General features: G+C 42.7%; 2 protein-coding genes and 5 non-coding genes across 7 annotated transcripts; 1 reads left to right on the top strand and 6 right to left on the bottom strand.

Annotated features, from left to right (window-relative positions):
- Positions 1–133: 133 nt before the first annotated feature.
- Positions 134–13848, top strand: LOC139547998 (phosphorylase b kinase gamma catalytic chain, skeletal muscle/heart isoform-like). The gene is made up of 10 exons (XM_071357286.1): positions 134–389; positions 3041–3183; positions 6577–6755; positions 7352–7406; positions 7650–7715; positions 7988–8151; positions 8875–8965; positions 9990–10143; positions 10607–10732; positions 12488–13848. The coding sequence occupies exons 2-10, from the start codon at positions 3101–3103 to the stop codon at positions 12752–12754; spliced, it is 1185 nt and encodes a 394-aa protein (XP_071213387.1). The 5' UTR covers positions 134–389; positions 3041–3100; the 3' UTR covers positions 12755–13848.
- A 65-nt stretch (positions 13849–13913) lies between these two features.
- Positions 13914–22561, bottom strand: LOC139547997 (T-complex protein 1 subunit zeta-like). The gene is made up of 14 exons (XM_071357285.1): positions 22311–22561; positions 21741–21804; positions 21352–21486; positions 20949–21122; positions 17572–17675; positions 17365–17475; positions 16797–16956; positions 16368–16450; positions 15989–16085; positions 15554–15701; positions 14847–14980; positions 14578–14680; positions 14389–14461; positions 13914–14283 (listed from the first exon to the last, which is right to left on the bottom strand). The coding sequence occupies exons 1-14, from the start codon at positions 22445–22447 to the stop codon at positions 14211–14213; spliced, it is 1596 nt and encodes a 531-aa protein (XP_071213386.1). The 5' UTR covers positions 22448–22561; the 3' UTR covers positions 13914–14210.
- LOC139548661 (small nucleolar RNA SNORA15) lies at positions 15256–15392 on the bottom strand. Its single transcript, XR_011669749.1, has one exon. It is a non-coding gene; the product is annotated as a small nucleolar RNA SNORA15 (small nucleolar RNA).
- Positions 16156–16293, bottom strand: LOC139548659 (small nucleolar RNA SNORA15). The gene has a single exon (XR_011669748.1). It is a non-coding gene; the product is annotated as a small nucleolar RNA SNORA15 (small nucleolar RNA).
- On the bottom strand, positions 16530–16668 carry LOC139548663 (small nucleolar RNA SNORA22). Its single transcript, XR_011669751.1, has one exon. It is a non-coding gene; the product is annotated as a small nucleolar RNA SNORA22 (small nucleolar RNA).
- LOC139548662 (small nucleolar RNA SNORA15) lies at positions 17172–17306 on the bottom strand. Its single transcript, XR_011669750.1, has one exon. It is a non-coding gene; the product is annotated as a small nucleolar RNA SNORA15 (small nucleolar RNA).
- Positions 21571–21715, bottom strand: LOC139548664 (small nucleolar RNA SNORA22). Its single transcript, XR_011669752.1, has one exon. It is a non-coding gene; the product is annotated as a small nucleolar RNA SNORA22 (small nucleolar RNA).
- Positions 22562–23530: the final 969 nt, after the last annotated feature.

Raw genomic sequence — 23530 nt, 5'->3', positions numbered from 1 at the left:
AGTTTTATTTTATTTTATTGAAGTACTACTACAGTACATTTATGTGCCACCTGTTGTGCCCATTCAATTATCTGAGACGGTGTTGCATGCAAACTATTAGCGGGGATGTCCTGATTAGAATGTAAACCGAGGTGTTATTTCATGAATAGGAAGAAGATATGTGTACATGCGTAAAGGCCTGTGCTCTTCAACTAGCACGGATTTATTTTTGGCATCTGACATTAGCATTCGCCCTTTTCCTAATCTAGCACAGTCCACCATGAAGATTTACCAACTGTGTTGATATCGTTAGTGAGCCAGTTGCTCGTTTGTTCCTTATTTTTATGAAGTGTTTGAATTATGATGGATTTAACTGCATTGTAAGGACTAAACACGCATTGATTGATACGGTGAGTGTTGATCGTGGGAATTTCGTGTTTGTTCAACTTGACAAGACCGCGATTTAAAAGGTCAAATAGTGATGAGTGAAATGCACGACAGCAGTTGATGGCTGATTTTATAAGATTTGTTTCCAAAATGGCTTGCGATTCAATCGGTTAATTTGTAACAATGCTGGAAATTGTGTAACAGGCTTATGATGCTCGACCCACTCAGAACAGAACAATACTGTATCTTGTGTATTCCACAAAATTCAATGCTCGCATGCATTATGATGGTAGATTAATTATATATGGGCATGGTTACATTTATTATTAGTCCATAAAATATTTCTGGAATACTTTTAACAAAAATGTAATCATTATATAATGTTGCGTTCATTCACGTGCCAGTCGTAACTAGGAAACTCAAATGTCCGACTTTATACACGCGGCACGTGTATAACTACAACCAGTTAGTAAGTCGCACATTTCCGAGTTTCCTAGTTCCGATTAGTACCTGAACGCAGCATAATGCGTAGGCTAAATCAATATTGTTTAAAAAAATATATATTTTCATGGGTTTATGAATAACCTAGTGTAATGAGAAATAGCCTAGCTATATCTATTATATTCTGTCACACGTTCTTTCCCTCTGATCATGGCCACCTACGGAGGGGGCTGGGGGCGGAGCTTCTAAATGTCATTATATAGCTCGTATTTAAACCAGTTCAACATGGCATCTGCAGCTCTATCCTGGGTCTACCTGTTCTGTTTACACATACATACAGTTGAAGTCGGACGTTTACATACACCTTAGCCAAATGCATTTAAACTCAGTTTCTCACAATTCCTGACATTTAATCCCAGTAAAATGAACCTGTTTTAGGTCAGTTAGGATCACCACTTTAATTTAAGAATGTGAAATGTCAGAATAATGGTCGAGTGATTTATTTCAGCTTTTATTTCTTTAATCACATTCCCAGTGGGTCAGAAGTTTACATACACTCAATTAGTATTTTGTAGCATTGCCTTTAAATTGTTTAACTTGGGTCAAACGTTTCAGGTAGCCTTCCACAAGCTTCCCACAATAAATTGGGTGAATTTTGGCCCATTCCTCCTGACAGAGCTGGTGTAACTGAGTCAGGTTTGTAGGCCTCCTTGCTTGCACACGCTTTTTCAGGTCTGCCCACAAGTTGTCTATGGGATTGAGGTCAGGGCTTTGTGATGGCCACTCCAATACCTTGACTTTGTTGTCCTTAAGCCATTTTGCCACACCTTTGGAAGTATGCTTGGGGTCATTGTCCATTTGGAAGACCCATTTGCGACCAAGCTTTAACTTCCTGACTGATGTCTTGAGATGGTACTGCAATATATCCACATCATTTTCCTACCTCATGATGCCATCTATTTTGTGAAGTACACCAGTCCCTCCTGCAGCAAAGCACCCCCACAACATGATGCTGCCACCCCCGTGCTTCACGGTTGGGATGGTGTTCTTCGGCTTGCAAACTTCCCCCTATTTCCTCCAAACATAACGATGGTCATTATGGCCAAACAGTTCTATTTTTGTTTCATCAGGCCAGAGGACATTTCTCCAAAAAATACAATCTTTGTCCCCATGTGCAGTTGCAAACCGTAGTCTGGATTTTTTATGGCGGTTTTGGAGCAGTGGCTTACTTGCTGAGCGGCCTTTCAGGTTATGTCGATATAGGACTCGTTTTACTGTGGATATAGATACTTTTGTACCTGTTTCCTCCAGCATCTTCACAAGGTCCTTTACTGTTGTTCTGGGATTGATTTGCACTTTTCGCACCAAAGTACGTTCATCTCTAGGAGATAGAACGCGTCTCCTTCCTGAGTGGTATGACGGCTGAGGGGTCCCCATGGTGTTTATACTTGCGTACTATTGTTTGTACAGATGAACGTGGTACCTTCAGGCATTTGGAAATTGCTCCCAAGGATGAACCAGACTTGTGGTCTACAATTTTTTTTCTGAGGTCTTGGCTGATTTCTCATGGTTTTCCCATGATGTCAAGCAACGAGGCACTGAGTTTGAAGGTAGGCCTTGAAATACATCCACAGGTACACCTCCAATTGACTCAAATGATGTCAGTTAGCCTATCAGAAGCTTCTAAAGCCATGACATCAATTTATGGAATTGTCCAAGCTGTTTAAAGGCACAGTCAACTTAGTGTATGTAAACTTCTGACCCACTGGAATTGTGATACAGTGAATTTTAAGTGAAATAATCTGTCTGTAAACATTTGTTGGAAACATTACTTGTGTCATGCACAAAGTAGATGTCCTAACCGACTTGCCAAAACTATAGTTTGTTAACAAGACATTTGTGGAGTGGTTGAAAAACAAGTTTTAATGACTCCAACCTCAGTGTATGTAAACTTCCGACTTCAACTGTACATACATACACAACCATTGTCAAACAATTGGGCTACTGTCACCAAAAACCTACATCAATTGTCTCCTATGTGCTTGCCTATATTGCTGTTAGTTTAGAATGGAATTATTTTAGGGGGAATTACATTTTTACTTTAAATTTCATACATTTCACTGTATAAGTAAAATCAAACTTACTAAACCTTTTGTTAAAAGGGCAATCAACTTCACAAATACAGCTTAGTTTAATGAGAAAGTGAGTTTGCCGTGTGTTTTCTTGTTCCCAGCTTGTTGTCAGCAGCAGCAGTACAATAGTCTAGTTTCCTTGGATAACCAGTCACGCCAACATGACCAAAGAGGACGAGATCCCGGATTGGGTGGGAGCTCAGGAGTTCTATGGCAAATATGACCCCAAGGAGATCCTGGGAAGGTATGGTATCATTTGTATGTAATTTGGGATTGTTTACATGTACATGAGGTAAAAAGAACATGAAGGTATTTTCTATTAATTCACTGCATAGAAATAGCCTGGCCCCAGGTCTGTTTGTGCTGTACACCTGTAACAAACTCGCATTTCAACTCAACAATGTTTGGCAATGCATCACAAGGACCATATGAGTTGGCTATACAGCCCAAAATGATCTGGGACCAGACGAGAACAGAAATAATAAAAAACAGAAACTCTAAACACACATCGACCACCCCTCAGTCTAGACTGCTTATGGAAGGGAGTTGGGGTTCTGGGAACTCACCATTAAACCCTGTCATCAGGGACATCCTTTGTGTCGTATCACTGTGTGTTGTTTGTTAATCAAGAGAGGTATGCCATTACGTAACTAAACTATGCATTGTTGAGCTGGGCGGCATTCATTTGAGCGTGTTTTAGGACAAAGGTTTTGGCACTGAACAGTACTAGTGATTGGTCAGCTAGTAGTCATTATGTCATCCCACTCGGATTCACACGGGGCCACTTGTGTGATAAAGAAATTGCTTTATTTTCAAATCCAATTTTATTTGTCACATGCGCCGAATACAACAGGTGTAGGTAGACCATACCGTGAAATGCTTACTAACAAGCCCTTAACCAATAATACAGTTTAAAAAATAGTTAAGAAAATATTTACTAAATAAACTAAAGTAAAAAATCTAATCAAATAAAAAGTAACACAATAAAATAACAATACAGAGGCTATATACAGGGGGTACCAGTACCGAGTCAATGTGCGGGGGTACAGGTTAGTCAAGGTCATTTGTTCATGTAGATAGGGGTAAAGTTACTATGCATAGATGATAAATAGCGAGTTGCAGCTGTGTAAAATCAAATGGGGGTGACAATGTAAATAGTCCAGGTGGCCATTTGATTAATTGTTCAACAGTCTTATAGCTTGGGGGTAGAAGCTGTTAAGGAGCCTTTTGGACCTAGACTTGGCGCTCCGGTATCGCTTGCCGTGCAGTAGCAGAGAGAACAGTCTATGACTTGGGTGACTGGAGTCTGTGACATTTTTTGGGGCCTTCCTCTGACACCGCCTGGTATTGAGATCCTGGATGGCAGGATGCTTGGCCTCTAGTAATGTACTGGGCCGTACGCACTACCCTCTGTAGCGCCTCACGGTCGGATGCAGAGCAGTTGCCATACCAGGCGGTGATGCAACTGGTCAGGATGCTCTCGATGGTGCAGCTGTCGAACCTTTTGAGGATCTGGGGACCCATGCCAAATCAGTCTCCTGAGGGGTAAAACGTTTTGTCGTGCCCTCTTCACGACTGTCTTGGGGTGTTTTGACCATGATAGTTTGTTGGTGATGTGGAGACCAAAGAACTTGAAACTCTTGACCTGCTCCACTACAGTCTATCGATGTGAATAGAGGCGTGTTCGGCCCCCCTTTTCCTGTAGTCCACAATCATCTCCTTTGTCTTGCTCACGTTGAGGGAGAGGTTGTTGTCCTGGCACCACACTGCCAGGTCTCTGACCTCCTACCTATAGGCTGTTTTATTGTTGTTGGTGATCAGGCTTACCACTGTTGTGTCATCAGCAAACTTAATGATGGTGTTGGAGTCGTGCTTGGCCACGCAGTCGTGGGTGAACAGGGAATACAGGAGGGAACTGAGTATGCACCCCTGAGGGGCCCCCGTGTTGAGGATCAGCGTGGCAGATATGTTGTTGCCTACCCTTACCACCTGGGGGCGGCCCGTCAGGAAGTCCAGGATCCAGTTGCAGAGGGAGGTGCCTTTCAAAGCACTTCATGGCTACTGACGTGAGTGCTACGGGGCGGTAGTCATTTAGGCAGGTTACATTTTACATTACATTTAAGTCATTTAGCAGACGCTCTTATCCAGAGCGACTTACAAATTGGAAAGTTCATACATATTCATCCTGGTCCCCCCGTGGGGAATGAACCCACAACCCTGGCGTTGCAAGCGCCATGCTCTACCAACTGAGCCACACGGGACCACACGGGTTACCTTAATGTTCTTGGGCACAGGCACTATGGTGGTCTGCTTGAAACATGTAGGTATTACAGACTCGTCAGGCAGAGGTTGAAAATGTCAGTGAAGACACTTGCCAGTTGGTCCACGCATGCTCTGAGTACACGTCCTGGTAATCCATCTGACCCTGCGGCTTTGTGAATGTTGACCTGTTTAAAGGTCTTGCTCACATCGGCTACGGAGAGCATGATCACACAGTCGTCTGGAACAGCTGGTGCTCTCATGCATGCTTCAGTGTTGCTTGCCTCGAAGCAAGCATAAAAGGCATTTAGCTCGTCTGGTAGGCTCGCGTCACTGGGCAGCACGCGGCTGGGTTTCCCTTTGTAGTCTGTAATAGTTTGTAAGCCCTGCCACATCTGACAAGCGTCAGAGCTGAGTGTAGTAGCATTCAATCTTAGTCCAGTATTTACGCTTTGCCTGTTTATTTTAGTTTTTTGCCATTGTTTCTCACAAGTATCACAGAACGTTAACAAAGACAGGACAGATCAAAGACAAGATAATTCATCATCGTTTTTTGTACATAAAAAACACATTTAGTATGTGGGCCACATGAGAATAAAACCCACCACAACCCTGTTGTTGCCAGCATCATACTCCAACTAACAGAGAAGGTGGAGAAGGTTCTCAAAAAGAAAATGGTAAGGATGAACATGTTTTTGAGGCTGCCTTAATATATAAAGCTGTGCTTCAGATATTTCAAATATTTTATCTGATAGGGATAGACAATCAGTCTCAGCCTTGTGAGATTTTAGCTCTAGTATATGTTCTGCATTAGATACACATTGTGTCCTGTATTGGTTTATTTAGAGTTGTATTACATCCTATATAATCTCTCGTGGACAGATGCACGTAACATAAATGGTAGTTGCATCTGTCGACAGACTGTGGAACGCGACGACCAACAAGGAACTTTGTTCTGGTACGCAGAACAGGGGAGGGGACATTTTGCCCATAGATTTGCACGAAACTAGCTACATTTCAATTTAGAGAGTTTGAGATTTCGCTAGTCCCGTTAGTACATTTTCTAACACGTCTCCCTTGTAATTATAGTACATCTATGCTCCCCACAGAATTTAATCTTAAATATTTGACGCAATTCCACAAGATTTTAGTTCTGGGTGTCCGAGATGACATCCTAGAAAGTGATGATCAGAGGGTTGTGGATTCAAATCCCTGGTGGTGCACATTTCCGTTGTTTCTTTGCAATGGAACAAATCTAACAAAATAAGTTCCACTTGAGTATTGAGCTGTACAAATAAAATAATAACTTGAAATGTGTGTGATGTAATTTACTACCTTTAGATATGATGCTGTTTGTTTTTCTGTCCTTGTGCTTCAGGGGGGTGAGTAGCGTGGTGCGACGTTGTATTCATAAACAAACCCAACAGGACTATGCGGTCAAAATCATTGACGTCACTCCTTCTGACAAGATCTCGGCTGCAGAGATCGAGGAGATCAAAGAGGCCACAGTGAAAGAGATTGATATTCTCAAGAAAGTCTATGGAATGGACAACATCAGTAAGCAAAATAACACCACAATGCGTACATTATTGACACTTTAATGGAACTTAATGTGTATAACAACAAAACTACTTGAAAAAACTTGAGGAAGAAACTCACACATCCATCTAGCCTATTCCTGGAGTAGGCTTAATCTGGATTCGGAAAATGGGCCCTATAAAAACATTATTCACTCATCTGGTCTAATATGGAGTGTGGAGCACATTGACGTGGATCTCTTAAGTTATTTTACAATAACTTTGTTCAAAGGTTATGTCTATGCATCCTAGAGGGTTGGACAACTTTAGCATTTGCTCTCCTCTACTGCTTCATAACCATATTGACTGCGCATCACTTGTTTAGCTAGAAAAGGTCAAATTGATAATATAACATCTGTGTAACTCTATGGCTGTGTTTACACAGGCAGCCAAATTCTGTTTTTTCCCCCCACTAATTGATCTTTTGACCAATCACATCAGATCTTTTCACAGCAGATCTTTTCAGAGCTGATCTGATTGGTCAAAATACCAATTTGTGAAACAAATATCAGAATTGGGCTATCTGTTCTACTGGTTGTAGACATACATCATAACAGGCCTATAATCTCTCCACAGTCCAGTTGAAGGACTGCTATGAGTCCAAAGCCTTCTTCTTCCTGGTGTTTGACCTGTAAGTATCCAGACAGACTCTGCAGCATACAATCACGTAATCTGTTAATTTCTTAACAAGGAATCTTTTAAATATTTATAAAACATTTAAAAAACAATTTTCAATCAAGATACAAGGAAGAGTGACATTTTTAGTGCACTGATGATTTAGTGCACTGAAAAGTGATTATACAGAGTACATTTGACTCTACACTTTCTGGCCCTCAGGATGTATGCATACCAATATAATCTGTCTCTCTCCCAGGATGAAGAGAGGAGAGCTGTTTGACTACCTCACAGAAAAAGTAACTCTGAGTGAGAAGGAGACCAGGTCAGAAACTCTACCTCACACACATTCATTCACTATCTTATTGTCGTACATCTGGGTTCGGTCCCCTCAAAAATGTATATCTGGACAAGACTGTTTGGGGTTGAGGGGTTCATTAAGACATTTGAGGGACATTGAGAGATTTGCTGTGTGAGTGCTTTAGAATTTGAGTGATTTGAGGCTAGTTAGTTTGGCCCTAATGGGAAGAGTCTTGCATGTTTAGGGAGTGTGAGAGATATAGATCAGAAGGACAACATTTCCCTATTTTCCTGTAGGAAGATCATGCGTGCCCTGCTAGAGGTGGTTAAATTCCTCCACGACCAGAACATCATCCACAGAGACCTCAAGCCTGAGAATATCCTGCTGGATGACAATATGGACATCAAGCTCACTGACTTCGGTTTCTCCCTGCAGATTGAGCCCGGACAGACACTCAACGGTTAGTTAGTAGTTTCTATTAACAGATGTGGGGTCTACGACTGGCAAAGAAAATCTAGTTAATTACTGTCCCACTCAATCTCATTCTGACTGAATTAGCAGTGAAATCATTGTAGAAAGTCGTCAGAATACCCCATGTCCATAATTGCATACCACATAGAATTAAGCATTATAGCGGAAGGTAATGAGCGCTTCATACTGGCTGCTCAGTCAGTGGAAGGAAGTCTCATGTTTTGAACGCTGTGGCGCTAAGTTAGAACACTAGCTGTCAGTGCTATGTAGTGGAACCCTTTCTACGTACCTAAATCCTCGTCCACAACCCACTCCCCTTCTGTCATGTCCCTGTCGTTAGCTCAAGCAAAGGTTAAGATGCAACAGGACACTTGCTGAGCTATTTGCTGTTCCCAAATCATTAGGAGCATGTGTTGACCTTTCAAAAGCCGATGCTGTGACTTCTCAGCATGCACAGAACTTCAGACAAGGAACTGCAGTCAGTTTTTTGTGGTAAAATACAATCCACACTTATACGTTTGTCAACAAATACTATATAGGTTCAGGTTGAATGATAAACATGCAAAGAACAGTCAATTACTGTAGTAGACTATGATGTTTCCTGTATCAGCTTGAGACTTTCATATACATTTATTGTACTCATAATTATGAGAATATTAATTATTACTAATATTCACCTAGCAATGCCCCCTCTATCTGTTTTCTACACCAGAGGTGTGTGGGACCCCTGGCTATCTGGCTCCTGAGATCATTGAGTGCTCCATGGACCCCAACCACAGGGGATACGGGACTGCAGTCGACATGTGAGTACTCCGATTACACACAACTACCCATTCACCTTTCCATCTACGCGCTGGATACCAGATCTTGGTTAAATACTGTACATAAAACTTCTCTGTCCTCCCACTGCTCCAGCACTTAATTTATTTTAATGGAAATATTATCGCTAATCACCATTTAAGTGCAACATTTATTTCTAAAAGAATCCATTTAGTTAAGCTTCTTCCATAGTATTTATTTAGTTTAATATTACTTGGTACCTAGTTTTTACATGGTACCTAACAGCTAACTGCCAAAATAAAGGAAACACCAACATAGTGTCTTAATAGGGCGTTGTGCCACCAGAACAGGTTCAATGCACCTTCGCATAGATTCTACAAGTGTCTGGAACTCTATTGGAGGGATGCGACACCATTCTTCCACGAGAAATGCCATAATTTTGTGTTTTTTTGATGGTGGTGTAAAACGTTGTCTCAGGCTCAATTGGGTTGCGATCTGGTGACTGAGACGGCCATGGCATATGGTTACCTCGTTTTCATGCATATCAAACCATTCAGTGACCACTCGTGCCCTGTGGATGGGGGCATTGTCATCCTATGGAGGCATAGCCATGGTATTTATTAATTATTTTACCTTTATTTAACTAGGCAAGTCAGTTAAGAACAAATTCTTATTTTCAATGATGGCCTAGGAACAGTGGGTTAACTGCCTTGTTCATGGGCAGAACGACAGATTTTTACTTTGTCAGCTCGGGGATTCGATCTTGCAACCTTTCGGTTACTAGTCCAACGCTCTAACCACTAGGCTACCTGCTGCCAAAATAACAGCCTGCCCAGCCTTTTTATACATGACCCTAAGCATGATGGGATGTTAATTGCTTAATTAACTCATAAACCACACCTGTGTGGAAGCAACTTCTGTCAATATACTTTGTATTCCTCATTTACTCATGTTTCCACTATTTTGGCAGTTACCTGTATATTATATGGTGAAATAAAGTCCTAGAAAAAGTATTACTATAATCCTGATGATTTATTGTGATTCCAGATGGAGTTCAGGGGTGATCTTGTACACCTTGCTGGCTGGATCCCCTCCCTTCTGGCACAGAAAACAGATGATGATGCTTCGTATGATCCTAGCTGGGAACTACGACTTATCTTCTCCTGAATGGGACGACCGGTCCGACACTATCAAAGACCTAGTGGGTTTGGAATGATTAACACTGTAGCTTCAAAACATGGTTAAAACTATACTTCTGATCTCAAGGATAGTCAGATGCATCCATAGCTCTGTCAATGAATCCACTTCATTGGTCCATTTGCACGGATACTGTTTATTTTTTGCTGTCACAGTACCCAATCTGACACACATCACAGGCTGGGAGCAGTGCACCTGGGGCACAAGGGGTAGTGCCTTGCTCAATGGCAGAACGGCGATAGGTTGTATACGGGATATTGAAGGCTCACTCCCTGCAGATTTCCTCGCTGGCAGCTCGGGGGTTCCACCCCTCTAACCTCGAGGCTACCTCCTCCTCCCCCTAATTTGAGAGTGCCTACATTTCTCCAGTCGCATCCTTCAGCTGTTTGTCAGAATGGCCACTTTTTTTGAGGGGGGAATCCTTGATTGCCCCTTAAATGTTGCCTCATGTCTCTCCCTGTTTTCAGATCTCCAGGATGTTGATGGTAAACCCAGATCAGCGTTATACAGCCCAAGACTGCCTGAACCACCCCTTCTTCCAGCAGTATGTGGTGGCTGAAGTACGACACTTCACCCCCAAGAGGAGGTTCAAGGTAAGAGCAGCAACACTATACAAAGATTCCCATGTGATGTGGAATCAACACCACAGTTGGGGTTTATGTTTGAGTTCAGAAATCCTCATGGAAAATTAGTTTTCTAAAATGTCAATATCGGAACTGACTGGGATCGATGGCAATATGACACCGTAATAGCAGTCATAGGTAAAATAAATCCTAACATGCAGTCTGATGTACAGTTGTGGCCAAAAGTTTTGAGAATGACACAAAAATTTATTTTCACAAAGTCTGCTGCCTCAGTTTCTATGATGGCAATTTGCATATACTCCAGAATGTTATGAGGAGTGATCAGATGAATTGCAAAGTCCCTCTTTGCCATGCAAATGAACTGAATCCCCCAAAAACATTTCCACTGCATTTCAGTCCTGCCACAAAAGGACCAGCTGACATCATGTCAGTGATTATCTCGTTAACACAGGTGTGAGTGTTGACGAGGACAAGGCTGGAGATCACTCTGTCATGCTGATTGAGTTCGAATAACAGACTGGAAGCTTCAAAAGGAGGGTGGTGCTTGGAATCATTGTTCTTCCTCTGTCAAACATGGTTACCTGCAAGGAAACATGTGCCGTCATCATTGCTTTGCACAAAAAGGGCTTCACAGGCAAGGATATTGCTGCCAGTAAGATTGTACCTAAATCAACCATTTATCAGATCATCAAGAACTTCAAGGAGAGCAGATCAATTGTTGTGAAGAAGGCTTCAGGGCGCCCAAGAAAGTCCAGCAAGCGCCAGGACCGTCTCCTAAAGTTGATTCAGCTGCGGGATTGGGGAACCACCAGTACAGGCAGCAGGCAGGTGTGAGTGCATCTGCACACACAGTGAGGCGAAGACTTTGAGGATGGCCTGGTGTCAAGAAGGGCAGCAAAGAAGCCACTTCTCTCCAGGAAAAGCATCATGGACAGACTGATATTCTGCAAAGGGTACAGGGATTGGACTGCTGAGGACTGGGGTAAAGTCATTTTCTCTGATGAATCCCCTTTCCGATTGTTTGGGGCATCTGGAAAAAAGAAGATAAGGTGAGCGCTACCATTAGTCCTGTGTCATGCCAACAGTAAAGCATCCTGAGACCATTCACGTGTGGGGTTGCTTCTCAGCCAAGGGAGTGGGCTCACTCACAATTTTGCCTAAGAACACAGCCATGAATAAAGAATGGTACCAACACATCCTCCGAGAGCAACTTTTCCCAACCATCCAGGAACAGTTTGGTGACGAACAATGCCTTTTCCAGAATGATGGAGCACCTTGCCATAAGGCAAAAGTGATAACTAAGTGGCTCGGGGAACAAAATATCGATATTTTGGGTCCATGGTCAGGAAACTCCCCAGACCTTAATCCCATTGAGAACTTGTGGTCAATCCTCAAGAGGCGGGTGGACAAACAAAAACCCACCAATTCTGACAAACGCCAAGCATTGATTATGCAAGAATGGGCTGCCATCAGTCAGGATGTGGCCCAGAAGTTAATTGACAGCATGCTAGGTCGGATTGCAGAGGTCTTGAAAAAGAAGGATCAACACTGCAAATATTGACTTTGCATCCACTTCATGTAATTGTCAATAAAAGCCTTTGACACTTATGAAATTCTTGTAATTATACTTCAGTATTCCATAGTAACATCTGACAAATATCTGAAGACACTGAGGCAGCAGACTTAGAAAATTCATATTTGTCATTCTCAAAACATTTAGCCAAGACTGTACATAGAACCAACACATTCTCACCATGTCACCAGGTCGTCTGCATGACAGTGCTGGCCGTGATGCGCATCTACTGTAATTACCGCCGCGCCAAGCCGATCACCAAGGAGGTGATCAAGAGTGACCCGTACGCCATCAAGCCCATCCGCAAGCTAATTGACGCCTGTGCCTTCAAGATCTATGGCCACTGGGTCAAGAAGGGACAGACCCAGAACAGAGCTGCCCTGTTCGAGAACACTCCCAAGGCCATCTTGCTGTCCATGGCTGCAGAGCCCGAGGACTCCTCCATGCACTCCTGGTAATGATGCTGTTTCTCAGTCCAGGTCCTAAGAGGGAGGTGGGACTCTACATAAGCTTGCCATCTGTCTCAATTCTCTATCCTTTTAAAATCCAAAGGTTTTAAATGTGTGGTGTACGGCTACACACATCTGGAGAAAGGACAGAATTGGGCTGGTATGTCATTAGCCTCGGCTCAGGATTTGACTCCATCTGTCTAAAATTGGGCTGATTAAAGCATTGGTGTGACGCAATAATAAAAAAAACTTTGGGTTGGATACTTTATAGATATAGCTTGTTCTTTGTATCAGAAAGGAGGGTTGGTGAAAATCCATGCTAATGGATTGCAGCTATTTGTCACTTGACTGGTATGTCTTTTAAACCAGTGGTTCTCAAACCTCTCCTCAGGGACCTCCAGCCGTTCCATGTATTTGATCTATTCCACACCTGATTCAACTCGTCACTAATCAGGCCTTTGAATAGGTGAGCTCGTTTAGCGATACAAAATTGTGATACGTCTGGGGGGTCCCAGAGGCTTAAGAATCACTTTTAAATTATGGATTGATTTTAAAAGACTTAGGAAATATCCTAGAACCATACCCTCCAACACCTGCACTGAGGAATATTCATCTGTATTTAGGACATAATGGAACAAATAGCTAGACGACATCCACAGTGAAATGTTATCACTTTTCTATGGCTTATACAGTATTGCAGGTCTCAGAAAATTCAGAGATGGAAATAGTGCACACATCCAGGCTCTCTATTCTTTTCCAACATGAGTATGGTGTCCAGTCTAGTATATAGATGTATTCTGAAATGTTGCTCCCTACTGAATTATTCCTAGATAGTGTTAAAGGTAATTTCAACCATATGAGCCTCAAATTACATATGCATAGAGTTATGTAAAAGACAATTGCTCTGCATGCAAAGCTTCTTAGTGCTAGTGAATCTCCCCTTCGATCAGTATGTGCAATGAACCCGGCATGTACATTTTTATTTTGACATAGTGTGGGTTATACTGTACTTGGTCATGTACTGTAAACTGTTTAAGGGAGCATGAGAAGACTTTAATTGTATGCTAACATTGATTAATTGTATTTATTAAATCTCAACCTGATTGATGTATGTGATTGGTGCAAAATGTATAACTTATGATTGATTATAATGAGCTGCAAACGCAAAGCCAAGCAACAGGTTTATTACATACTAAGAGTGAGGTTTATACATTCTTGGTATGATCCATAACAAAAAAACTAAACAAAAATGAACACGTGGGATGAAAGTGTCCATCCATGTATAATACGACAGAACGGACATGTCAACAAGCAGGGGAACAAGATAATTCTCCAATCACCACCTAGGATGAGAACCTAATACTGGTCCATTTATTCCCCTAGTTATTCTACGAGGCTGCTCTAATAACTAGTATCTGAAGTGGTAGTCATCCACAAGAGCTCATCTCGGTCATCGGTTCTGACCTTAACCCTTCAGGGATGACATGCCTGCTCTCATGATCTCATCCACCAACAGGATATTGCTGGCTATTACCGTGCTGTGGACAGAAAACAAATCAATAACAGTTTAATACAAAGGGTCATTGAATCTTAAATCTGAAGGGTCATACTGAATTGAGATTAAAAGGGTGTGTTGTTCTTACCATGAGTGAAGGAGTTGTTTCTTAACACTGTAGTTATCCCAAACCCCAGCTTCCGAAGCGACCATTGGTTCACCTAAAGAAAACAAAAATTGGTCAATTTAAAGTGATTTTAATATTTTGGTTTTGACATAGGAAATGAGTATGATGTGAAATAAATCCATATCCTCAGTTTGAGGTTAAATTCCATACCAGAGCTCAGGTCGACTCCAACCAGCTGACCACTCTCTTTGTACTCAGTCTGGAGTTTGACCAGGGTCTCCATAGGATCATAACCAGAGTTCTGGGCTAGTACCTGGAGAGAAAGAAACAGTCAGCAGTACTTAGATCTATTGCTAAGACTTTTCTTAACTAAAAGCTGATTTCATTCATTGTCAGAGTTAAATAGATGTTATATCAATAGAATGCCAAAGCACGGAAGGCATTGACAAAAATAAATAACTTTAAGAGTCATTACATACCTTGGGGATGATGAGGAGGGCATCAGCAAAAGCCTGCACACCCAGCTGAGCCCGGCCCTTCACTGAGGGTTTGTGCTTTATCAGAGCATCATGCACAGCCACCTCGAAGGCCCCAGCACCTGACACCACGCAGCCTGCAAAGTCAACATTGGGATCAGACTCTGAACAACAGCTGACTGGCCGATAAGCAACACTGAAGAGATCAGTCGTTGATATGGGTAGGCACACACTGAAAAACAAAAGGATTTCTAAAAGGTATTATTATACACACAAAATTAAGTGATTTGAGGCAGAGCGGTGTTTGAAAATGTGAATGGATGCCATCTGACCACAGACTTCTCATCATTCCACAGGGAAGACTTTACAGTGGGCTGTTCCTGAAGAGTTTTAGTATGCACTTAAACTAGCTACTTGTATTCACTTCTCCAAGGAGTAGGCGAGGCACAGGTCAGCACTCACCTTTAGTAAAGAAGTAGTGAAAGAATGTTTTTGCATGGTGTCTGATTGCATCTACTACTGACAGAGTAACACAGAATTCATCCATGCCTACAAATCTATTCCAGCATCATTACAGAATCAGTCCCATCTTGATAAAACCAAACTCTCCCCCACTCAATATCAGTGATAGTAGAGCTGGATTCAAATAGTTGCTGAGTTTGATTAATCCTCCCTAGTGTCAGATGAACTTCCATTGCAGCAGTACGTACCGTCCTCGATGGCGTTCTTGACGGCCCTAAGCCCATCCCTGACTGCGTCTTTGATCTGGGTCAGGGTGTGTTTGTTGGGTCCCTTCACAAGCAGGGTCACCGACAGGGGGTTTCCACACTTCTCTATGAATGTGTACTTCTCCTCACCCTGTATTGGGGGAGAAACCACTACATATTTAACTTCATGATAAACCACAATATTACATGTTTGACATAACAATTTTTACCAAATCATAGATTTTCATAGTATTGGAAAGAAGAGGCATGGCAAGCTGATTAGGCCCCTTTTGTATCCTCACTTAGTGGGGTGAATGTGGCCAGTGATTCCACCCACCCACACCAGGAGGAATTCTGTACCAAATGTTTTAGAAACTGGTACAGACCATTTGACGGTTTGTCCTGGTATAAAGGTAAAGACCCAGCACGTTAACTCACCAGGGTGTGTTCATAGACCAGACCAGCCTGGCCCAGGCATTCTGGGGTGAGGTCTTCGAAAGAGTTCATGGCGATACCTCCACAGGCCAGGGTGAGTCTGGGGGGAGACGGGGTAAAATGGTCAGCAAGACACTCAAATATTACATTAGTCTCACACACACACACAACATTGTATTCACTCCTCCACTGAGTAGGTGAGGCACAGGACAGCACTCACATTTAGTAAAGTAGGAGTGAAAATATGCTTTTGCATGGTGTCTGACTGATTTTACTACTGACAAGAGTAACACAGAATTCGTCCATGCACTAGAGTACCTCTCCAATATGCACTGTTCAAGCTTGTAAACAAAGATTGAGGAAAGCTATATAGTTATTGTACCTTTCCATGTTCCTCCTCTTGGTCCTACGCAGAGCTACAATGCCCTCTTTGGCCAGAGCATCCAGGGAATATGGGTCAATGCCCTGTAATAAGTAATTAAAAAATATATATATTTAATGAATCCAAATGTAATTCAAATCAGTTTTAATATGCTGCAATACTGAATGTACTGGTCTGCTGAATACATGTGGAGGAGAATGCAGCTCCTCCAATGCAGAGGTTACAGACCACACTTTACTGTAGCACAGAGTAAAATCCAAGGGAGCTACAAAGAAAGCACACAAGGGTGTTCACTGTGCTGTCAGACACTTCTGGTTAATAAGTTAGTATTGCCTGAGTCTTCAAAAAATGTTCTTTGAAAGATTGAAGATAAAACATATTTTGGAAATGTGATCTTCGCCAGTGAATAAATTAACTTCCTAGTCATACCTTCTGGTTGAGGACCACAAAGCCCTTGCTGTTATCAGCACAAACTGCGTTCTTGAGCTCGATGATCTTCTTCACACGCTCCTCGATGAACTTCCTCTCAGCAGCCACCAGTTTCTCCCTCTCGCCAGCACTCTTGTAGAAGAAGCCAGAGTTCACCTCACTGAAAGTAAAGCAGGGGTTTATGTGAACTGACAGTTCAGAAATCCATGCTCTTTTCACAGGACACTATTGGGAAAGTATACCAACATAGGCGGTCACACTACAAGCCCCTTTACTGTAGTAGCTACGTCCTATAATATTGACTTTCCAGTGACCAAAAATCATTCCTGCTTAAAAAGAGCATTGCCACATCTCTGAAATTAACTAAACTGCAGGACTTGTATTCACTTCTCCATGGAGTAGATGAGGCACAGGTCAGCACTCACCCTTAGTAAAGAAGTAGTGAAAGGATGCTTTTGCATGGTGTCTGACTGGATCTACTACTGACCGTAACACAGAATTCATCCATGCCTACACATTTAGTCCACCTAGTAAAAGCCAAAGATAGCTGCGCTAACATTATACTGACGTTTTCTCATATTCCAAAGAGGCATTGCAAGTGAGCACAAAGGCGTCCTCCACCCGCTTCTTCATGTCTGGATGGCGGGCGCCGTGGTCCAATACCAGGCCTCGGATCAGCCTAGGGAGGGGACAGAAAAGGTTACAATGTTGGACACAATTCAAATGTATGCATTGTCAGTGACGGTATATGAGGGAAAGTGATATGTACACTCACTGTGTGTCGCTGTCAGTCTTATGCTTCATCTCCATGATCTCTACCATGAACAGGTCAATAGGCTCATTGGGTCTGTGGATAGCCAGCACAGCATCCACCACAGCCTGAAAAATATCCCCCAAGTAAAGGGAGTGAAGTTAGATGTCCTGATCATACAATCAAATGACAAGTAGAGCATTGCTTGATTAAGCTTGTCTGGTGCATGGAAGAGCCCCACCAAAAAAGTCCCACATCAGCCAAGCTCAAGTAAATGCTTTAAGTCAGGGATGGGTAACTCCAGTCCTCGAGGGCCTGATGGGTGTGTTAGCTGGGGCAAAAGTGTGACACCAGATTCCAATAGACCAACTAATCATGATATTCAGTTTAAAATGCAATTGACTTAAAAAATAAATATATTAATTTAAAAAAGAAAAAAGATTTGTCCGTTTGCGCTAGGGATGGGGAAAAGTGTGTGACCACTCCGGCCCCGAGGACTACAGTAGCCCATCCCTGTTCTACACGGCCATAAGTATGTGGACACCTGCTCGTCGAACATCTCATTCCAAAATCCTGGGCATTAAAGGTCCCCCCTTTACCAAAACAGCCTCTACTCTTCTAGGAAGGCTTTCCACTAGATGTTGAACCATTGGTGCAGAGACTTGCTTCCATTCTGCCACAAGAGCATTAGTGAGGTTGGGCACTGATGTTGGGCGATTAGGCCTGGCTCGCAGTCAGCGTTCCAATTAATCCCAAAGATGTTAGATGGGGTTGAGGTCAGGGCTATGTTCTTCCACACCAATCTCAACAAACCATTTCTGTATGGACCTCGCTTTGTGCACCGCATTGTCATGCTGAAACAGGAAAGGGACATTCCGAAACTGTGGCGACAGAATCTAGAATGTCATTGTACGCTGTAGCGTTAAGATTTCCATTCACTGGAACTAATGGGCCTAGCCTGTACCATGAAAGCCCCAAAGCATTATTACTCCTCCAAACTTTACAGTTGGCACTATGCATTGTGGCAGGTAGCGTTCTCCTGGCATCCGCCAAACCCCGTTTTGTCTGTCGGACTGCCAGATGGTGAAGCGGGATTCATCACTCCAGAGAACGTGTTTCCATTGCTCCAGAGTCCAATGGCGGCGAGCTTTACACACGCTTGGCATTGTGATCTTAGGCTTGTGTGCGGCTGCTCGGCCATGGAAACCCATTTTATGAAACTCCCGACGAACAGTTATTGTACGGACGTTGCTTCCAGAGGCAGTTTGGAACTTGGTTGAGTGTTGCGACCGAGGACAGACAATGATTTTACACGCTGTGTGCTTCAGCACTCGATGGTCCCATTCTGTGACCTCCCACTTCGCAGCTGAGCAGTTGTTGCTCGTAGACGTTTCCACTTCACTATAACAGCACTTACAGTTGACCAGGGCAGCTCTAGCAGGGCAGAAATTGCATTTATTTTTTATGCAACATGGAAGTGTTGGTCTCATGTTTCATGAGTTGAACTAACGTCCCAGAAATTTTCCATATGCACAAAAAAGCTTATTTCTCTCAAATTTTGTTCACATCCCTGTTAGTGACCATTTTTCCTTTGCCAAGAGAATCCATATACCTGACAGTTGTGGCATATCAAGAAGCGGATTACACAGGTGTACCTTGTGCTCGGGACAATAATTCCATTAAAAATGTACCGTTTTGTCACAACAAAATGCTACAGATGTCTGAAGTTGAGGGAGCATGCAATTGGCATGCAGACTGCAGGAATGTCTACCAGAGCTGTTGCCAGATAATTTAAATGTTAATTTCTCTACCATAAGCAACTTCCAACGTTGTTTTAGAGAATTTGGCAGTACATTCAACCGGCCTCAACAGCAGACCACGTGTAACCACGGCAGCCCGAGACATCCACATCCAGCTTTTTGACCTGCGGGATCTTGAGACCAGCCACCCGGACAGCTGATCAAACTGTGGGTTCACACAACCTAAGAATTTCTGCACAAACTGTTAGAAACCGTCTCAGGGAAGCTCATCTGCATGCTCGTTGTCCTCACCAGGGTCTTGACCTGACTGCAGTTCAGTGTCGTAATCGACTTCAGCGGGCAAATGCTCACCATCGATGTCAACTGGCACGTTGGAGAAGTGTGCTCTTCTCAGATAAATCCTGGTTTCAACTGAACCGAGCAGATGGCAGACAGCATGTATGCCGTTGTGTGGGCGAGCGGTTTGCTGATGTCAACGTTGTGAACAGAGTGACCCATGGTGGCGGTAGGGTTGTGGTATGGGCAGGCATAAGCTACGAACAAACCAAATTGGATTTTATGGACAGCAATTTGAATGCAGACACAGCCCCATATACTACCCACCACTGCGACTTGTATGCTCTCGTTGGTTGGCCTCGCTTCATATCCATCGCCAAACCCACTTGCTCCAGGTCATCTATAAGTCGTTGCTAGGTAAAGCCCCGCCAAATCTCAGCTCAATGGTCACCATAGCAGCACACGCTCCAGCAGGTATATTTCACTGGTCACCCCCAAAGCCAATTCCTCCTTCGGCCACCTTTCCTTCCAGTTCTCTGCTGCCAATGACTGGAACAAACTGCAAAAATCACTGAAGCTGGAGGGTCATATCTCCCTCACTAGCTTTAAGCACCAGCTGTCAGAGCAGCTCACAGACCACTGCACAGAATCTGTAAATAGCCCATCTAACTACCTCATCCCCATATTGTTATTTATTTTGCTCCTTTGCGCGCCAGTACCGCTACTTGCAAACTCGTCTTCTGCACATCTATCACCCCAGTGTTTAATTTGCCATACCGTAATAATTGCCACTACACCCCTTTTATTGCCTCACCCCCTTATCCTACCTCATTTGCACACACTGTATATAGACTTTCTCTATTGTTTTATTGACTGTACGTTTGTCTATTCCATGTGTAACTCTGTCGCACTGCTTTGCTTTATCTTGGCCAGGTCGCAGTTGTAAATGAGAACTAGTTCTCAACTAGCCTACCTGGTTAAATAAAGGTTAAATAGAAAAAATAAAAGAGATCTGTACACAATTCCTGGAAGCTAAAAATGTTCCTGTTCTTCCATGGCCTGCATACTCACCAGACCTGTCACCCATTGAGCATGTTTGGGTTGCTCTGAATCGACATGTACAACAGCGTGTTCCAGTTCATGCCAATATCCAGCAACTTCGCACAGCCATTGAAGAGTAGGACAACATTCCAAAGGCCACAATCAACAGCTTGAGCAACTCTCTGTGAATGAGATGTCGCCCTGCATGAGCCAAATGGTGGTCACACCAGATAGTGACTGGTTTTCTGATCCACGCCCCTACTTTATGTTTTAAAGGTATCTGAAGAACAGATGCATATCTGTATTCCCGTCACAAACACACACCTCTGTGAGGAGATCAGCCAGCTCGGCGTGGACCTTGGTCCTGAGGGAGGTGCGGGCCACGTGGATGAGGGTCTCTCTGTCCATCTCTCTGGTCACCTTCATCTCCTCGAGCACCTTCAGAGCCTTATCCTTGGCTGCCTCAAAACCTTCTGCTATTATCCGTGGGTGGAGACCCTTTTTGGAGGCAAAGACAGAAAAAAAACAGGAATAGGGGGTTAACTAATGGTACTGGGATGCAGATTATGCAACCTGCTTTAGTGGCACCGATTCTACATTTATCAATTAAATAATTTTAAGTCATCACACAACCTTGCTAAAATGAAATGCTTTATCAAAATCCCTTCTTTTATCTAGGAAACTATTTAAATTACATGTTGGGGGCTTCCCCCAAGCCCCATCTCACCTCTGACACGTAGAGGTCAGCTTGTTTCAGGAGCTCTCCAATGATGAGCACATTGGATGTTGTACCATCACCTGTGATGTCATCCTGTGCCGTAGCCACTTTGGCAATCAAGGATGCTGTCGGATGCTGGATTTGCTGATTGAAGACAAAACTTTAGTGTCAAAGCAAGACTATAAGGCAACACATCTCACAATTAGTAAGGTTACAGATGTTAGATGAAGATGTACTGGTCTACTGAATACATGTGGAGGAGAATGCAACTCCTCCAATGCAGAGGTTACAGACCACACTTTACTGTAGCACAGAGTAAAATCCATGGGAGCTAAAAAAAAATTAAAAGCACACATGGGCGTTAACTGTACATCAAACTCATGGGATATTTGTCTTACCATTTCGTGCAACAAGACATTACCATCTTTGGTCAGCTTTATGTCACCAGCCCCTGATACAAGCCTGCAAACAAACACACAAAACATAATTTGTTAGAGGCTCAACAAATGGATATTTAAAACATGACTAGATGCATTGTACACTAATGTCTCTAATCACGAGTATAGCTAGAAAACAATGAGACTAGTTGTATATAAACTGATAGCCAGATTTTCAGTTATAGCAGTCTCCAAATGATTTAGGTATCTGCTGATTATCCGTTATAGTTAATAGAAATTGATTGGTCAAATAATCCAGTGCCAATTGTAAAACCACTCCCTGATGATAATTCAGATAGCTAGCTATAATTTAGCTAACCGTAGCTACGTATTTTGGAGGTGGCTAGGAAATCCACTATCTATCAAAAAGCTAACATAGTTTCTTAGAGAAACTACTGCGTACAATGGATCTGACAAAATAAACATATCTAATACCACAAATGGTCTACTGGCTGCCAGGATACCACGATGTTAGCTAAAGTAGTAGCAGTAGCATGCTAACTGCTAGCGAGCATGGCCAGTTGCACTCACATTTTCATTGTTCCTTTTGGTCCCAAATTACTTTTGAGCACATCCTGAAGACCCCGAGCAGCACTGATATTTACTGCAAGAGCGGCTTGAGCACGTGCTACCTCAGCTTTCGGGTTTAATGCCTTTATAGCAGTCATGGTGTAAACATTTGCTATTCAGTTAATCCACGCTGTAGAATGTACTGTAAAGGCTAACGCTAAATTAAGAAAGGCCGGTTTCTGGAACTCTCTGGGCTTCACGTGCGGAAATTGACAGTGATCACTCCTTACTGTCGTCTTATTGGCCAGATGTTAGGCGGAAATCCAAATTACCCTGTGTGATTGGTGATACAATAGGTAACTCAAATATAGAAAAGGCGGAGTCAACCTTTTTGTTCACGAGGTTCAATTTGGCGCTGAGCGGCGCAAATTCACAGATCTTTATAATACAAAACTGTTCAAGCTCAGCTGTTTAGAAGAGGATGTGATTTATAAGTCAGATTTTAAAAAGTGCCCTACTCCTTTCTAAAACCTACCATCATGAGCAACCACTTTGTATGAAATAAAATATTAATATGGACATAAATAGGTCATGTATATGTAAAAATAGATGTCATTTGTCTCACTGTCAAAAAGGCAATGCAGTTGGGGGCGGTATAGTATAGTAACTCCGATATAGTATTTTTTCTGAAAGTTGCCGGGATGTCACGTGTCCTACTTATCTCAGTACACTCGTAACAATTTAATAATTACGAAACTTATATTAGATCAAATAAACCTCACCTAGCAAATAAGCCACCAAATTCGACACTCTCACTGATCTCCACACAAAAATTCCTTGCTTGGTGGGCGAAGCAACGAAAGAACGCCACCTGCTGGACATTTCTTCTGCCGAGTTGGGCATCTCACCTCTTCGCCTCTGGGGTTACGTAAAAGCAGAGATATTAGAGAAAGGAAGAGATAAGAATCAAATGGGTAAATTAATGCAGGGACGTATAACGCCCCACCCAGCACCCTGTGGAAGCTAATCGTCACGTAATCCCTTCTCAAAGTCAGGGTATGAGTAGATAAACGTGCATATTTTCCTCGAAAGTATATAATGTCACGATTCCAAAGCTATACAATATTACAGATAGCAAGTTAATTATCTCACATCTTGGAATATATGTGTAATGTACTTCTTGTTGACGAAATACATGCTAATGTTGGGTTTTTGAGCTAGCGCCCAACTGACTCCATTTC

Source organism: Salvelinus alpinus, chromosome 21, assembly GCF_045679555.1.
Source record: "Salvelinus alpinus chromosome 21, SLU_Salpinus.1, whole genome shotgun sequence".
NCBI lineage: Eukaryota > Metazoa > Chordata > Actinopteri > Salmoniformes > Salmonidae > Salvelinus > Salvelinus alpinus.
This window is presented reverse-complemented; position numbering and strand designations above follow the sequence as displayed.

Excerpts from the sequence above, each read along its gene's own strand:
- LOC139547998 (XM_071357286.1), top strand. The coding sequence starts at position 3,101 with ATGACCAAAGAGGACGAGATCCCGGATTGGGTGGGAGCTCAGGAGTTC. Across the intron at positions 7,716-7,987 it reads CTGAGTGAGAAGGAGACCAG|GAAGATCATGCGTGCCCTGC; the intron begins GTCAGAAACTCT and ends ATTTTCCTGTAG. Across the intron at positions 8,152-8,874 it reads GCCCGGACAGACACTCAACG|AGGTGTGTGGGACCCCTGGC; the intron begins GTTAGTTAGTAG and ends TTTCTACACCAG.
- LOC139547997 (XM_071357285.1), bottom strand. The coding sequence starts at position 22,447 with ATGACTGCTATAAAGGCATTAAACCCGAAAGCTGAGGTAGCACGTGCT. Across the intron at positions 14,462-14,577 it reads TGGAGTCGACCTGAGCTCTG|GTGAACCAATGGTCGCTTCG; the intron begins GTATGGAATTTA and ends TGTTTTCTTTAG. Across the intron at positions 14,284-14,388 it reads AAACAACTCCTTCACTCATG|CACGGTAATAGCCAGCAATA; the intron begins GTAAGAACAACA and ends TTCTGTCCACAG.